The following is a 14673-nucleotide window of genomic DNA, read 5'->3' as shown; positions in this document are numbered from 1 at the left end:
TTCCCCCTCTGTCTGGTAATGTGAGAGATCTCTCTGTAATCATACACCTGTTACAGAATCTGGAAGACAGGCGGAGGGCGGGGGGGGGGGGGGGGTGTCCTAATGCCTACTGCTTCCAAAGTATATGTTTAGTGCAGCATTGCACCATTTCTCTGTGAATATGTGTGCATGTCTAGGTACAGGACAGTGTGCTGGACTATATCCCAAACCCACAGCTGGAGTAGGTGTTGGTCATGCTGCGATATTAGACACACTGTTCTGTATGTGTGTGTGTGTGTGTGCAAGAAAGAGAAAGAGAGTAAAAGAGCAACAGAGACCGTGGGCAGTACATGGAATGCAGTAAATATTGCCAGACCATTACATGAAAATTCCAGGCTGTGACTCAAAGAGGCATATTAGAACAAATTGTGAAAGTGCCTTTAAGTCTTAGCTGAATTAGAGCTGAATTAACTTAGTAACGACTTATTGACTCCCACAGAAAGAACAACACAAGGTATGACACAATGCCCATGCACAAAACCTTAAAAGTCTGAGAATTAATGCTGAAACTAGGATATTTAAACAAAATTGATTAGGATGGAAAAAACAAAAGGTATCAAAAAATATGATCAGATTACAGAGCATAGCCAATTCACAAGTCATAAGTTCCCTCTGAGAGACAGTCTGCCTTAAAAACAAGACTCATTATTCTTCATTCTCTCTGCTTTTACAGCAGTGACATGATAGGCCCTGAAAATTCTATAAATAGTCATAAAAACATCACTGAGCCTTAGATCTTAATTCTACTGTTGTTTGTTTCAGTTTTTGAATATGTATTACATATTGCAGAATGTGTGGGCTCCACACGAATTTCCCTCTGGTTTGACAGTATCAGAAAACCACCGATAAAGAAGAAAAAATCTCTTTGAGGATAATGTGAAGATGAAAACACTTTTACACCATATAAAGTGTAGTAACAAGAATTTTATGCATTTTCTTTCAACAAATGTGTTCTGACATTTCCCTGTATGAAAGTGGATTGAAAATATATTTCATCAAGACAATTATGTTATTTTCACCACAATTGTGTGTGTGTGTGTGTGTGTGTGTGTGTGTGTATGTGTTTGTTTGTGTGTGTGTGATTGTGTGATGAATGTGTGGATGGTCTTTCAATACAAGGCCATTATTCATTAGGATCAGAAAGATGATGTGTGTGTGTGTGTGTGTGTGTGTGTGTGTGTGTGTGTGTGAATGACCTTGGAAACATAGATTTCCATGAGGAGCGATCCCTCTTTGTTCTCCTTTTTTACTCTCTTCTTTTCTCTCCTCCTTCTTCTGATATCCTCCTCCATGTCTGGTACTGTGCCAGTTGTTCACAAATCATCCCATTTATACAGGGCAGTGACATTTGGAACTCGTTTCCATATGCTGGTGTGTGTATATCATTTGGAGTATGTCTCCATATAGTGATGTCATGGAAAATTTGAAAAGAGGGCTTGATCAGACAAGTCTCTGAGTGTGTGTGTGTGTGTGTGTGTGTGTGTGTGCGCATGCATGTGTGAGAGATCATTTTTGAAGTACTGCATGCACTGGGGTGAATTGTAGAATTATAAAGAAAAATAGGAATGATCTGTTTTTTTCTCTCCAAGTCTATAGAATCCTTGCATTAACTCCGCACTTTAACAGAAAAGGAAACAAAAAGGAAACTGAGTGTGAAATGTGAAAAGATATGACAATAAAAGGATTGATTCTTCAACTCAGACTATCTGGTCTCTGCCAGCTGAACGGACAGCATCACTCCTGCCTCACTGACCAGTGTCTCCTGGTTCCCCTGACACAATAAAACTTGTAATAAAAACATAACCTTGACTTTATCACATGTGGCAAAGCTAGCTCTTCTTCCTGACCACATTTCCAGCCCAACCTTGTCTTCCTGCATATGTGATCTTAACTTAATCTGAGATTAGCATTTAAATTAAATATGTCTCAGAGAGTGTGAGGTGAGGGTTAAATGTTCCCCATGATCACAAAGTGAGCGTTGTTTTTTAGTCTTCTTTTGACTGAACTAGTATGTTCTGTCATCTCAAAAAAAGTACACAACTTACACACACACACACACACACACACATACACACACACACACAGATCAATAAATAACAACCACAAAAAAATTTAAACTTGTTTAGCAATAGTAATTAGGCTGAATTTATAACAGTTGTCATCATATATGAACCCAATTCAGACTGCAGAATACATTAACATTTAAATTTATTCATTTAGTGGATGCTTTTATCCAAAAACGACTTCCAAGTGAGGCAAAATACAGTCTAAGAGTAGACACAGGCATTCAAAAGGAAATGAATAAAGGGACCAATACTAGAAAAAGGGATCCACCAGATAGCTGGTCCCAAGCAGTGAGGGTCTATTTCCAACTAGCCTTTCTAAGAGGCTACAGCTTTATTTTATGCAGGTTTGGAGTGATACGATTCCAGCATTTGAAGGATTATTGGAAGATTGTGGGCAATACGTCATCTTGATGTAGCATAACTACGTTTAAAAGATGATAGCTTTGTTTTGGACTTAGTGACTGAGTGGGAAACCGGCTGAAAGTGACAATAGCATTACAGTGGAGGTATGGAATGTGTGTCTTTTTTTCCAATTCCACCATGACACACTGGTACATCTGCTGACATGTACCAGTCAGCAGATGTACCAGTTTCTACACTCTTATTCAAAGAATTGTCCCCTTGCGCAATCTTAATGTCTTTATAATTAGACAATACACACACATTGTGTGTGTATTACTCCACAGCTACATAAGACAAAGGCTGTTTTAATTGCTATTATATCATTATTTTAGTTGAGTAATATGTTGGGATTAACAGTGTATTCCTTTATTAGAAAGATTTTACGAAATATTACCCTAACAATACAGAAACCTTACAAAGAAATTCTTTTCTGTTATTTAGTTTATGAGAACCCTTGTAAGAACAGTTCTGTGGTGTTGTTTCTTCTCTCAAATATTTTTGTCTACAGCCTTTTAAAGTTATTGACCTCAGAGGCAGAAGACTTTATTGTGAATAGGAATTGAAGATTTCCAAGAGTGTACCACTGCAGAGCTGGGCCACTAGCAGTTTGCACACAGAGTCACACAGTATCATTTGCAGTCACGAGTGGATTCATACAGGAACTAGGAACAACCCTCTCTGTAAAAGGTAAAAGGTAAAAAACGTAAACACAGAGATCCTTCATCATAGACCTTCCTCAAATCTCAAACATTTCTCTCTCTCTCTCTCTCTCTCTCTCTCTCTCTCTCTCTCTCTCCCCCTCTCTCTTTCCTTTTTTTAAAACTTCTTTGTCCCACTGCTCTCTATGTTTTAAGGTTAAAATCACTGCTGTGTGTCTCCGTGGCATTTCTAACAGTTAATTATGCATTGCGGTGCAAGACAGTGGGGCCTCTGTGAGTGACAGCTGAACAGAGGTATAATATCCTTGAGGGGGTGGGGACAGTGACCGTTTGACTCAATACTGAGGTGGGACCCCAAACACCACCAGGTGTGGCCAGATTCTGTGCTGCCTGTTTGAGCAGGTGCTGTGTTTGTGTAAGTCAGTTGTCAGTTGTGTAGTGAGTTGTCAGTTGTGTAGTCAGTTGTCTCTGTACATTACTATTCAGATCCTGGTTTTTAAATTCAGTCTACAAATCAGGCTTCAACGAAGCATGCTATTCATCTTGCTAAGCGTGAACTTATAAGTACAAAACAAGATATAAAAAAATCAGGATGTGCTTATATAATTAGATTTGAAGAGGTACAAAATATATTAAAGTATGATAATAATAATAGTTACAGTGTGCTATCTGGGATAGCTTGTATGCACGTCTTGGGTCTAGTAAGCTCCACAAGGCACAATTTCCATTAAGTGTGTGTGTGTGTGTGTGTGTGTGTGCGCACGTGTGTGTGTTCATTTTATAATCCATTGCTTCGATGTGGCCAGTCTCCAGTGTCAAACAGGTGAGAAACCACATAGTCCTGGTATTGGCCATCGATCAGTTTGGCTGCATTGTTTTTGGCAAACCAGCAGTCTACTGTTTGTCTTCCTGCATAGATCCGCCTACTCTTCTTTACCACAGGAACAGTGCGATCCTTCACTTTCAAAGCTGGGTGCTTTAGCTTTGTAGTTTCCATGGTTTCGGTTAAGGTGGTAATGTTCATTGGTAGCTCTGTCAGCTTTACCTCCTCATATAGGAACTGACCTGGAAGAGAGACCAAAAGGTTTAAACATGCCCTTTACATGTTCAGAACAGTGATGGTAATTCGTAGTCATATTTTCACTGAACTGCAAAATTAGGGCAACTTTTGAAGGTTCATGATCTGTTGAGGTTTTTTCAACCAAATCACTGTTTCTGACCAATATTAATACCACACAAAATGAAATGTCACAGCTTTGCATTTAGTGGGTCCGTATGCATGTTTACATCTTTCTGAGGTGCATAAACACATCTGATGTACATGATAAAGTTTGTGTGAACTGTATGCATGTTGATATGTGACCATGTTCACATCTGTGTGTGTGTGTGTGTGTGTGTGTGTGTGTGTGTGTGTGTGTGTGTGTGTGTGTGTGTGTGTGTGTGCGTGGATGGGTGGGTGCTTACTCACCTAATAGGCCATGGGTGTCTTTGCTCAGTCCCTTGCTCTTTGAAATGTAGAAGCCAAGGTGATCTCGCTGATAGGGGGCAGGGTTTTTGTAATTATGAAGCAGGATGACGAAAGCTATCGTTCCCTGTATGGTGACGGTGATGTTGGAGTTGGCGACAATGACAACACTCAAGCTGTTTGACTCCACGGTAATACTGGAGCTGCAGGGCAATAGCATCCGATCCAGTCCGTCCAAAATGACCTTCCGTGGGCTGATCTCAATGTAAGAGCGCCGAGGCTTATCCACAACAATAGTGATGGAGCTAAAATATGTTCGCTGGTCCTTATGACTACCAGGTGGTGCTGGAGCCCCAATCAGTTTGCCATTAACTGTCACACCTAGAGACGCACAGAGATACATACAATATTATCCAAATTTAACTAAAAACCACACCCCCACACGGATGAGTTAAATGTATACCTAAATATATCGGGGGTTTTTTTCAAACCATTCTCTCAATACTAGACTTGTGCCATCATCTTCACTTTTGTATGATCATCTTAATATTCTACGTTCTAATGTTATCACTATAATATTCCAAGGCACTGTATAATATTCAGCTCTGATTGGTCTGTGAGCGATCATTATTTCTGTAGGAGTTAATATTAAGATCTCTGTGTGATAATGATTCTAGTCTACTCATTCTAAAGGTGCTCGTCATGGTAACTGTAATGTGATTATGTATAATAAAGCATTATTGTGTTATCACAAGTAATAACAGTGTTAGACGTCATTTATCAAAATGATGTCATATTGATTTTAAAATGGTGACATCACAATGACCTTGCCTGTAATGATATCATTGACAAAAAAGAGTCACAATGACTGAACTACTTCAGGGAAGTGATGGAAAAAGTCCTGAATTTAAATAAAAGTATAATTCAGTGTTTCACCATCCTGCATTAGGAGGCTCATAGCTTTGCATTTCTCCAGTCTCTCCATACTCTGATACAACTGCTTCCTTATCAAAGGCCAGATAATAACTTTGAATTGAATCAGATGTGCTAGAGCGGGTAAAGATCAATGTAAAAGCGTGTTTTAAGAAGTATGCACATGTAGATGTACTAAATTGGTAAAACTGAGCAGTAGCCAGGTTTCGGCAGCTGTTCTCAAATATTGGGACCAGTCAGGACTATACCTTAAACAGAACTGATTTAATGCATGAGAATTCAGGGGGTTTTCTGAGAACTAAACAGCTGTCCAGCTCACTACAGGCCCTGCTCTCCACAAATTTTTTGCATCTTAGTGGTTAAGTGACGATGATTTATACAGTGTGCTAGCAATGTCAAGTGTGTCTTCCGAAAAAGATTAATCAGGATCATCATTTACCAATTAGTGTCTTAGTGCTCTTGTATTTATGACCTCACAATAACTATCATAACTACCTCAATGGATTTGTCATTATGAGATCATAACAGCTTTTCATCGATAGTCATAATTACAGTATCAGAGCACTGCATTAGTCAGTGTGAGTCAGTCATTAGGATCAAATAAAAGCCCCATGAGGACTCATATTAGTGACAAGTGTCATTATAATGTTATAAAAAGATATTAATGTCATGATATCATATCAAAGATACACCTTCAAAGAGACAGCTCTGTACAATATCCTGAAGAACATTTTAATGTTTTCATTGCAGTGTTCTCAGGGTGATATAATGTCTGTTAAATGGCTTTTCTGGATTATGGTAATGATGACAGTACTGTGTGTCAAATGACTTCATTCCCATCATGTCTTAATAGTTTTATTCTCTTAATGACCTTGTTACAATCCTGTAAATAATGATCTGTTGTTTTTGTTGTAGTTGTTATTGTTATTTACCAGAGTGTTTGTGGTCCGTCACCAGTCTGAGGACGTGTCCTGGCTCCCCATTAATGTTGAAACACACAGTCAGTTTACTCAGAGGGAACTCTACCACAAAGTGTGGATCACCATCCGCTATGGAGAGAAAAACAAACAAACACAGAAACTTCAAAACATCAGCTGCTCTAAAAGGGTTACCTCTAAGTGTTATTCACCCCCCTTTTCAGCTCCCTCCCTAAACTATTAACTGTTGACCTATTTCAGTTTCTATTTTATTCATATGATGTATATATATATTTATTTATTTATATTTGTGTGTGTGTGTGTGTGTGTGTGTGTGTGTGTGTGTATGAACACTATGGAGTCATAATTAGAAATAAAATGCATTCCAGTCCAACTTTCTCAGTAACTTCAGCTCTACAGCTCTGATCTTTGATGTAAATAATTCAAGCTCAGATCTGATGTTCTTTTGTAGCCCCCTCTAATTTAGCTACATAAGAGCTATGTGTTCATCAAAGATTATATAATCATATCTGACTTTGAGAGGAGTGTTATGTGTGCAGTCAGATAGCAGTGAGACTGGTGCTTTGATTGTACTTAAACTCCTCAAATGAGTGGCAATTTAGAGAGCAATTTCTCATTTGTCATCACAGGTCCCCATTTTTACTGTAAGTGCCTCCACGGAGACATCTGTGATCTGCTCTAAACACAGTCTGTTATTACAAAGTTATGCTTTCAATCACACATATACATACACACACAAGAGCTGCTTTCAAATGCTGAGGGAATTGTTGATTTCACACAGACAGACTCATTAACTACCATTTACTGATTCTTTGAGCAGGTCTCGCTCTGGTTAATTGTGGGTTGTTACTTACAGGTTGGGTTTAACTCACAAATGTATAGTCTCACAGACACACGCACACACACACACATGCGCGCACACACACACACACACACACACACACACACATACATGTTTATATATACATATTACAGATATAAACATATAAGTAATAAATGAACCCACACTGACTGAACAGCTGTGGCATTGCTGGGAAAAGGGCACTAGAATTCTCTCAGCTACTTTAACATTTCCTTAACTATCCACTCACAACACACACACACACACACACACACACACACATACACACACATGCCCCATAATTTCCATAGCAGCTTTCTTTTCCCAGCTGAGCACTATGGAATTTCAATTAGAGCCTTCAAGCAAAACGTAGTGGCATTTACCTTCAGTCTCTTGAGCCAGTCTCTTCACTCAAAGTTAAATTACAAACCACCCACTCTGTCTTACTTTAACTTTGCTTTTAACTCCCTGATGAGTACAGGAATACACATACACACACACACACACACACATCTACAGTGCAAACAGTGTTCAAAGGCTGGGAACACACAGGTGTTTCACACGAACACTTTAAAATGTACATGAGACCAGAAATTACCGGATGTTTTGGAGATTGTGACAGATTTTTTTGTGGGTTTCTTTCCAAATGTACCTGTAAACAAAAGAATAAAGTTTAATTTGACTTAAAATGTTAAAGCTCATCAAAACCAAACAAACAGACCCACATAACTGACCCATTGCCTTGGAGTCTGTAGAACTGGGCTGTTCTTTCTTCCTCTGCAGGCTCTGAACAGTGTCTCCGTTCACTCCATCGGGGTGGAGATCATCCTTGGCTGTCTGGGGGGCTTCGGTCGGCTCGGCCTCTGCTAGACTCCCGTCCGCCAACACCTGAGGCTTCTCCACCACCATCTGCGTGAGAGGAGTGAGGAAGTTGTAGGTCAGGGAAAGGTTAGTGGCCTGTCTGTTGATCTCCTCTCTCTCCGCTCCATTGTGGCTACGTAGTCGTTCCCTCAGTCCGTCTTTGACACTCAGAAAACCCCACAAACGCTCCACATATCCTTCTGCCCCCATGCCCCCAACTTGTGCTTTTGTCACACGCTGTTCCGTTTCCTTTTCACGTTGACGCAGCGGCACGTCTGTTTCCATGACAATGCTGCGGTCGCTGCTGCTGGCTGTAAGCTGCACGTGCAGTTGGTCTGCGCTGCGATTGGTCAGTTTGCCAGCCACCACCATCTCAGAGCCGTTGAAGTAGTTGGTGAAGTGGTGGCGAGTGACGTATTCCACTGTGTCCTCAGAGTACTCCACACGAATATCAGACAACAGAGGAGTGCCAATCTCATCATAAAACCTGCAAAGACAAAGAGTGAGTGAGTTAGAGAGAGAGAGAGAGAGTTATAGTTTTGTAATTTTTCAAATCTGAAATCATTTATTACTGTTTGCACAACTATTTTCGTGCTGACTTTTGATGAACTGCAGCATCACCTCAGCCTAATTAAGTAAATTCAAAGTGAATTGAATCAAAATGAATTTTTAAGAGGCAAAGAGCAGTGGAGGAAGAAGGAGGAGGGAGAAGGAGGACGAGGAAAAGAGAATGAAAAGCCATAGCCTCACACTAAAGGTAGATTAGTAACCTATTATTTTGAACTTATTCACCTTTGCATATGCAACTGGTTAACCAAATCTTACGTAAATCTGTCTCCAGATTTCCAGATCTGTAATTTTGACATGTGTTGCACAATACTAATGCTAAATTTCACATTTTCAGTCATGGTGATTTAGGTATAAAATTAGAATATGGAAAGATCACCTGACGTCTCAGCTGATTTTAACTCATCCCAGCTTGTTTAGAAATAACCTCACTAAAAATACCTGTCCCAAGAAATGGCTCCAGTTCTCTAAACCCTTCTGTAGACATAAATAGTTAAGGGAGAGGTGACACAAGAATGTGTACTTTAGACAACCAATGCATGGACATGTCTCCCAAAGGGACTGGCAGGTGTGTAATATATGAACATAAAAGGGAAAACAAGTCAGAGAGAGAATGAGAACTTGCTGCCTACACACTAATGAACTGAGATATGACCACTGCTTAACACTGTTATTAAAAGAGAGTGGGAGAACTAGAGACAGAGAAACAATGGCACATAGTCAAGGGGTAACACATCACTCTCACACACACACACACACACACACACACACACACACACACACACACACACACACACACACACACTCACCCTTTGAGCATGGCACTGGCATCAGCATCCTCACTGATCCTCCTCATCGTGCCACAGTTCTCCAGTGCCATACGCTCCAGCAGACGGTAGTCCACATCTCCACCCATACCCACTGTGTAGATACAGAACTGTCTGTGCGCTGCCGACTGGGCATTACCGAGGATACCACCTGTCTCTAACAAGCCCACCGTGGGCCGTCCGTCCGTCAGGAAGATGAGCAGCGACACACTGTTGTTCTGGGCATCCGACCCAGACAGGTAATCGCTTAGTATGGAGGAGCCTGTCTGGATGGCACTGTTAATGTCTGTGCCTTAAAAAGAGGAGAGAAGAGAGAGGGCTGGGAGTTATAGAGAGAGGACATATGAAACTGTTGTGTAGAACTCCAAATTGTTTAAATGACTTTTCAAAAACTATTGCTTTATCAAGTATAGTGCAGTGATTGTCACACTAGATTGTTGCCCAACATGGTTTACGCAGACCACGAGATATTGAACTAGTTGTTGGGTGTGCAGTAAAATTGAGTTGGATGGTGAGTTGTATATATCTGTGTGAGCTGGTGACTTGGTATGTGGCTGGTGACCATTTGGGTTGTGTTGGGTGGTGAGTGCTGGGTGATATGTATATATTGGCATAGTGTCCATTGCCTGAATAAAGTATATTTAATGTGTGTGTGTGTGTGTGTGTGTGTGTGTGTGTGTGTGTGTGTGTGTGCGTGCGTGTGTGTTGAGTTTCAGATATCTGGTACCTCCAGTAGGTGAAATCATGAAGATGAACTTCTTGGCATCTCTCACATTGTTTGGTGTGACAGGCACCAACTTGCCTGGCTGCCACACACGAATCCGATTGGAGAATGTTACCAAGTTAAAGTGATCAATGGGACGCAAATCTCGGAGAATAGTGAACAGAGCATCTTTTGTCTGTCCAAGAGAAAAAGACAGAGAGAGGTACAAATAAGAATACAACTCAACAAATGTGTAATAAAACCTGGAAAAGAAATTAAAAAGTCAAAACAGATAAATCAATATATTTCATAGAGATGAAAATGTCTATAAGTAGATAATCTATAAAATGTATGCATAGAGAATACTTACTAACACAGAGAGACAGCAAAAGTGCAAGAGAGAGAGAGAGAGAAAGAGAGAGAGAGAGAGAGAGAGAGAGAGAAAGAGAGTATAAAACAGCTTTTCATAGCTTTTTAACACAGCCAGAAAAGAGTTCTCATTGAGAAGAGGCCAAATGAACTTTGGCCCTCTCACTGAGTGTTCCCTCCTTCAACTTGACCCAGCCTAGAGGAACATTTGACCAGTTCTTGCATCAGACTCAGAATATGTGTGTCTGCGTGTGTGTGTGTATGTGTGTGTGTGTGTGTGTGTTTGTGACTTTTAAACTATGACAACACAATTACAAGCTAGCTGGGAAGTGTGTGTCACAACAGAAGACTGTTCCACTTGTGCATGCATACATGCGTGTGTATTTTTGTGTGTGTTTGTGTTGCTTAGAGTCTTTTTATACATGTTGTTGTACTTTTTTATACATGTTGTTGTACTGTGTGTATTCAGCCCTTTCTTTATGCACAACCTCCCCCCTGTGCAAACACAGCAGAGACTATATTAATCACCTGTTTGATTTTGGGCCCCAGCATAGATGCACTGCTGTCAATCACAAACACTACATTCTTGGGCACAGCAGGTAAGTCTTTCGGTGCAAAATAATGCACAAAATGTCCGTCCAGCACCTGAGAAGCATTTAGATAAAGACATAAACACACATTTATATTCAAAGGTCACTAAAGTTCTCAATCTTTAAGCCTTAAAACAGGTCACACATCAGATGTTTGTGGGTGTATATAAAGTGAGCTCACAGTTTGGAGCTGGAATGTAGGTGGAAGAGAATTTGGAAACCAAATGTGGCAATATTAAACCTCTGGTCTGAGAGGACAATCCTCATGTGATTCAAAAGAAATAATTTTCACTCTGAAATACAATGCTCTGTGTGCCTCAGCAGTATATGAACACGCTGGTGATAAATATTATAAATGTCAATGTTCATGATTATGGCTCTATGTCTAATGTACATTAACTGCCCTGTCACAAGTTTTCTCTTCTAAAAGAGATCCAGGTTCAGAGTCTGTGCTGTTTCAGATGAGTTACACTGCTATATATCTGTGCAAAGACCAGTCCTTGAGAATACAGGGAGATGGTGATTGCTGTCATACTTGGCTACAAAAATTTCAAACATTTAATTGCATTCTACTGATCTACTGAGTATGAATGTGTGTGTTTTTTTTTTTTTTTAAGAGTATGTGTGTGAGTTGGTTTGCATGCCGTAAATCTGACTAAAAGAGTCTGTTTATCTTTATGTGTTTGTGTGTGTGTTTATGCATGTGTCTGAGAAAGAGAGCGAGAGAGAGAGAGAGAGAGAGAGAGAGAGAGAGAGAGATACCTGAATATCACCTATGCCCATTTCTCTCTCCACATCGTAGCGCACTACAAAGTCTCCCAGCATGCCTTTAGTGCTGATTTTGGCCTGCTGGAAGATGGTGGGACTGAAGCTGATCTTACAGAACGTCTCATTCTGTCTGATCACTGTGGAGACTGGTGGGGAAGGCTTGCCTAGTGGGGAGAAGTAAAAGAATAAAATGTGTGTAATGTAGCTGATAAAACACACACACACACACACACACACAAAATGAGGAAAAATGTAAAGACTGTGTGACACAAAAATGAGCCTGTATGTGTGTTTGTGTGTGAGTGTGTGTGTGTGTGTGTCTTTGTGTGTATGTATGTTCGTGTTTGTGTGTGTAAATGTCTGTGTGTGCAATTATCAGAGCACTCTTGTATGCCTAAATATTTGCTTACTCTCTGTTTTTGCGGGAATGCCACGGGTGAAAGGGAATTTGGCATTACGCAGTGGCAAGACTTCTAAGTGTGTGATACTTGAATGTTCCACAATGGTGATGTCGACAGTCAGTCGACCAACCAGCTGCAGCGGCTGAAGACGGGTCACATGCTCATAAAGGCCCAGTCTCCTCTCCAGGAGCTCCTCATAGGTCAGCAGGAACACAGCACGGTTACGACCTGGGATAGTCACCGCCATGCGGAATATCTCCATCTCACTCTCACTGAGAGAGAGAGAGAGAGAGAGAGAGAGAGAGCATGAGAGCGTGTGTGTGTGTGTGTGTGTGTGTGGAGGAGGCGGGGGGGTTACATCCTTATTCTGGAAATGTCATCTCCCTGCTAGTAGCATCTACCATAGCAGTTTTAAGTTAAAATTTTATTTCTGAATGGAAAAATTACTGTAAGCCCCTTTCCACTGTCTTCCATTCTCTTCCTTATTCTTTCAGGTAATGGTGGATTTGCAGTGGGAAATCACATTTTAAATGTACATTTTGATCTGATCTGTCTCTGCATGTTTCTCTCTCTCTCTCTCCCTCTCTCTCAGTTATATGTCCACTTGAGCAGAGGGACAAACTGATCTCTATGAGCACTTACTTTTGTTTCGCAGTTGTTTCTTTTTTTCCAGGTTTGCCATTATTTTCCTCTCCAACCACTTTTGCCCTCTTCTCCTTTGGTCTCACCTGACTGGGGTAGACACGTCCTCCAACAATCCTGAGTAAGCATGAGAACAACACTTGTGAAAAGTTAGGTTTGGTTAACAACAGTGGCATATTCAGTCTTAGCTCCTACAACCTGTGCCATAAGACAACCTCAGTTGGTGAATAAGTAGTCTAATTGGTTTTTCAGAATCCCAGGATGATGTGTGGCTGGTGTTGAACACACGTTGTGCCATACCCTTTGGAATAGGTTCACTGAAGAGAATTAAGGGTAGTATATGACTTACATGGTGAAGTTGGAGACGTAAGCGGCCGCGGGGACAGGGAAATGGAAGACTCCTTCTGTTGCCGCGGCGTGCTGGTTGAACATAGTGCAGGACACAGCGGTAAATGCGTACCGGGAGATTATGGTGGTCTTTACTGAAAGCTCCTGAAGGCGCGGTTTGGTCCCCTATACAGTGTGAATTTAAAACAAACACCCTCAAATAACATATGCAAGCAACAACAACAACAATGCTTTTTCTTCTTAAACAGATCAGACTATTAAGTGGTTCGCTATCGTTGCTTTTGGAGTAGTGGTCGTTCTCCTTGCGCGACTCTGAGGACATTTAAAATTACATGATCATAACGATTTCCAAAGAGGATTTTAAAAGATATTAGTAGTATCCACGTTATTAGTAATAGCTACTGTATCGTGATGTTACATTTTGAAACCACTCTATCCCTTCTGCACCAAATGGCACTGATAAGCATAATTCGTTCCGGTTTGGTTCATAGTTCGTCACCGCTGGAAAGTACATAACCGTTGGCGCTCAGTGCGTCTGGCGCTGAGCGCAGCTTCACACCCTTGTGAAGTCATTTCTCCTCAACAATTAAATGGGAGGCTTTAAGATATAAACGATTATATTTTTCCAATGGAAATCATGCATCATGTATTATTTGCAATGGTTCCTAATGAGTTTTGATGGATTCTCTGTGGGTGAAAATGCGTGGAAAAGCGCAAGTGCCCCAGAGAACTCTTTACTTTGTTACCTTTGGATTCACCTGTCGAGGGACTCTCTGTGGACTCTATGACGAACAGAGAATATGGGGCAGTTAGATATCAAGTATCCACATACCACACAACAGCATTTTTGCTTAAACATTTTAAAAGTTTTATTAAAGAAACTCACACTGTCCAAATCCAACAGAGACGCCATGTAGTCCTCAAACTCAGCATACTCAGGAAACTCTACATCCTCTATTTGCCCTGAGGCAAACGAGCTAAATCCCAAAACAACGACAAAAAACAACATTTTAATATCCTGTTTTCGTGCAAGCGTGCTTCGTCTCCGCGATAAGTGCGCTCTGGTTTGAAGAGAGTGGAGCGATCGGGCCATTGTAAGAATTTAGAGTTGAAAAAACAGATGAGCCACCCACCCGTCCGTGCGCGTGCCACCCGCGCGCACACGCACTCTCTGTCTCACACACACACACACACACACACACACAGAGGGAAAAAGAGAACCCCCTATGCTCTGCAGGTACTGGGAAAGCCGCT

General features: G+C 40.9%; 1 protein-coding gene across 1 annotated transcript; it reads right to left on the bottom strand.

The window, feature by feature from the left end:
• Positions 1–3936: 3936 nt before the first annotated feature.
• itih5 (inter-alpha-trypsin inhibitor heavy chain 5) lies at positions 3937–14347 on the bottom strand. Its single transcript, XM_030779113.1, has 14 exons — positions 14306–14347; positions 14166–14201; positions 13421–13584; positions 13072–13188; positions 12439–12701; positions 12023–12192; positions 11199–11315; positions 10326–10497; positions 9581–9890; positions 8102–8691; positions 7942–7995; positions 6497–6613; positions 4635–5012; positions 3937–4231 (listed from the first exon to the last, which is right to left on the bottom strand). Exons 1-14 carry the CDS (start codon positions 14330–14332, stop codon positions 3945–3947), a joined length of 2802 nt encoding a protein of 933 aa, XP_030634973.1. The 5' UTR covers positions 14333–14347; the 3' UTR covers positions 3937–3944.
• Between the last annotated feature and the right edge of the window lie 326 nt (positions 14348–14673).

This window comes from Chanos chanos, chromosome 1, assembly GCF_902362185.1.
Source record: "Chanos chanos chromosome 1, fChaCha1.1, whole genome shotgun sequence".
Taxonomy (NCBI): domain Eukaryota; kingdom Metazoa; phylum Chordata; class Actinopteri; order Gonorynchiformes; family Chanidae; genus Chanos; species Chanos chanos.
The sequence above is the reverse complement of the archived record's forward strand: the minus strand, read 5'-3'. Positions and strand labels throughout refer to the sequence as shown.

What these genes read in the sequence shown, in the direction of transcription:
- itih5 (XM_030779113.1), bottom strand. Translation starts at nt 14,332, where the DNA reads ATGGCGTCTCTGTTGGATTTGGACAGT. An exon ending in TGGGCATAGGTGATATTCAG is followed by an intron (nt 11,316 to 12,022) that starts GTATCTCTCTCT and finishes AATGCTTCTCAG; the next exon opens with GTGCTGGACGGACATTTTGT. An exon ending in TGGGGCCCAAAATCAAACAG is followed by an intron (nt 10,498 to 11,198) that starts GTGATTAATATA and finishes TCTCTTGGACAG; the next exon opens with ACAAAAGATGCTCTGTTCAC.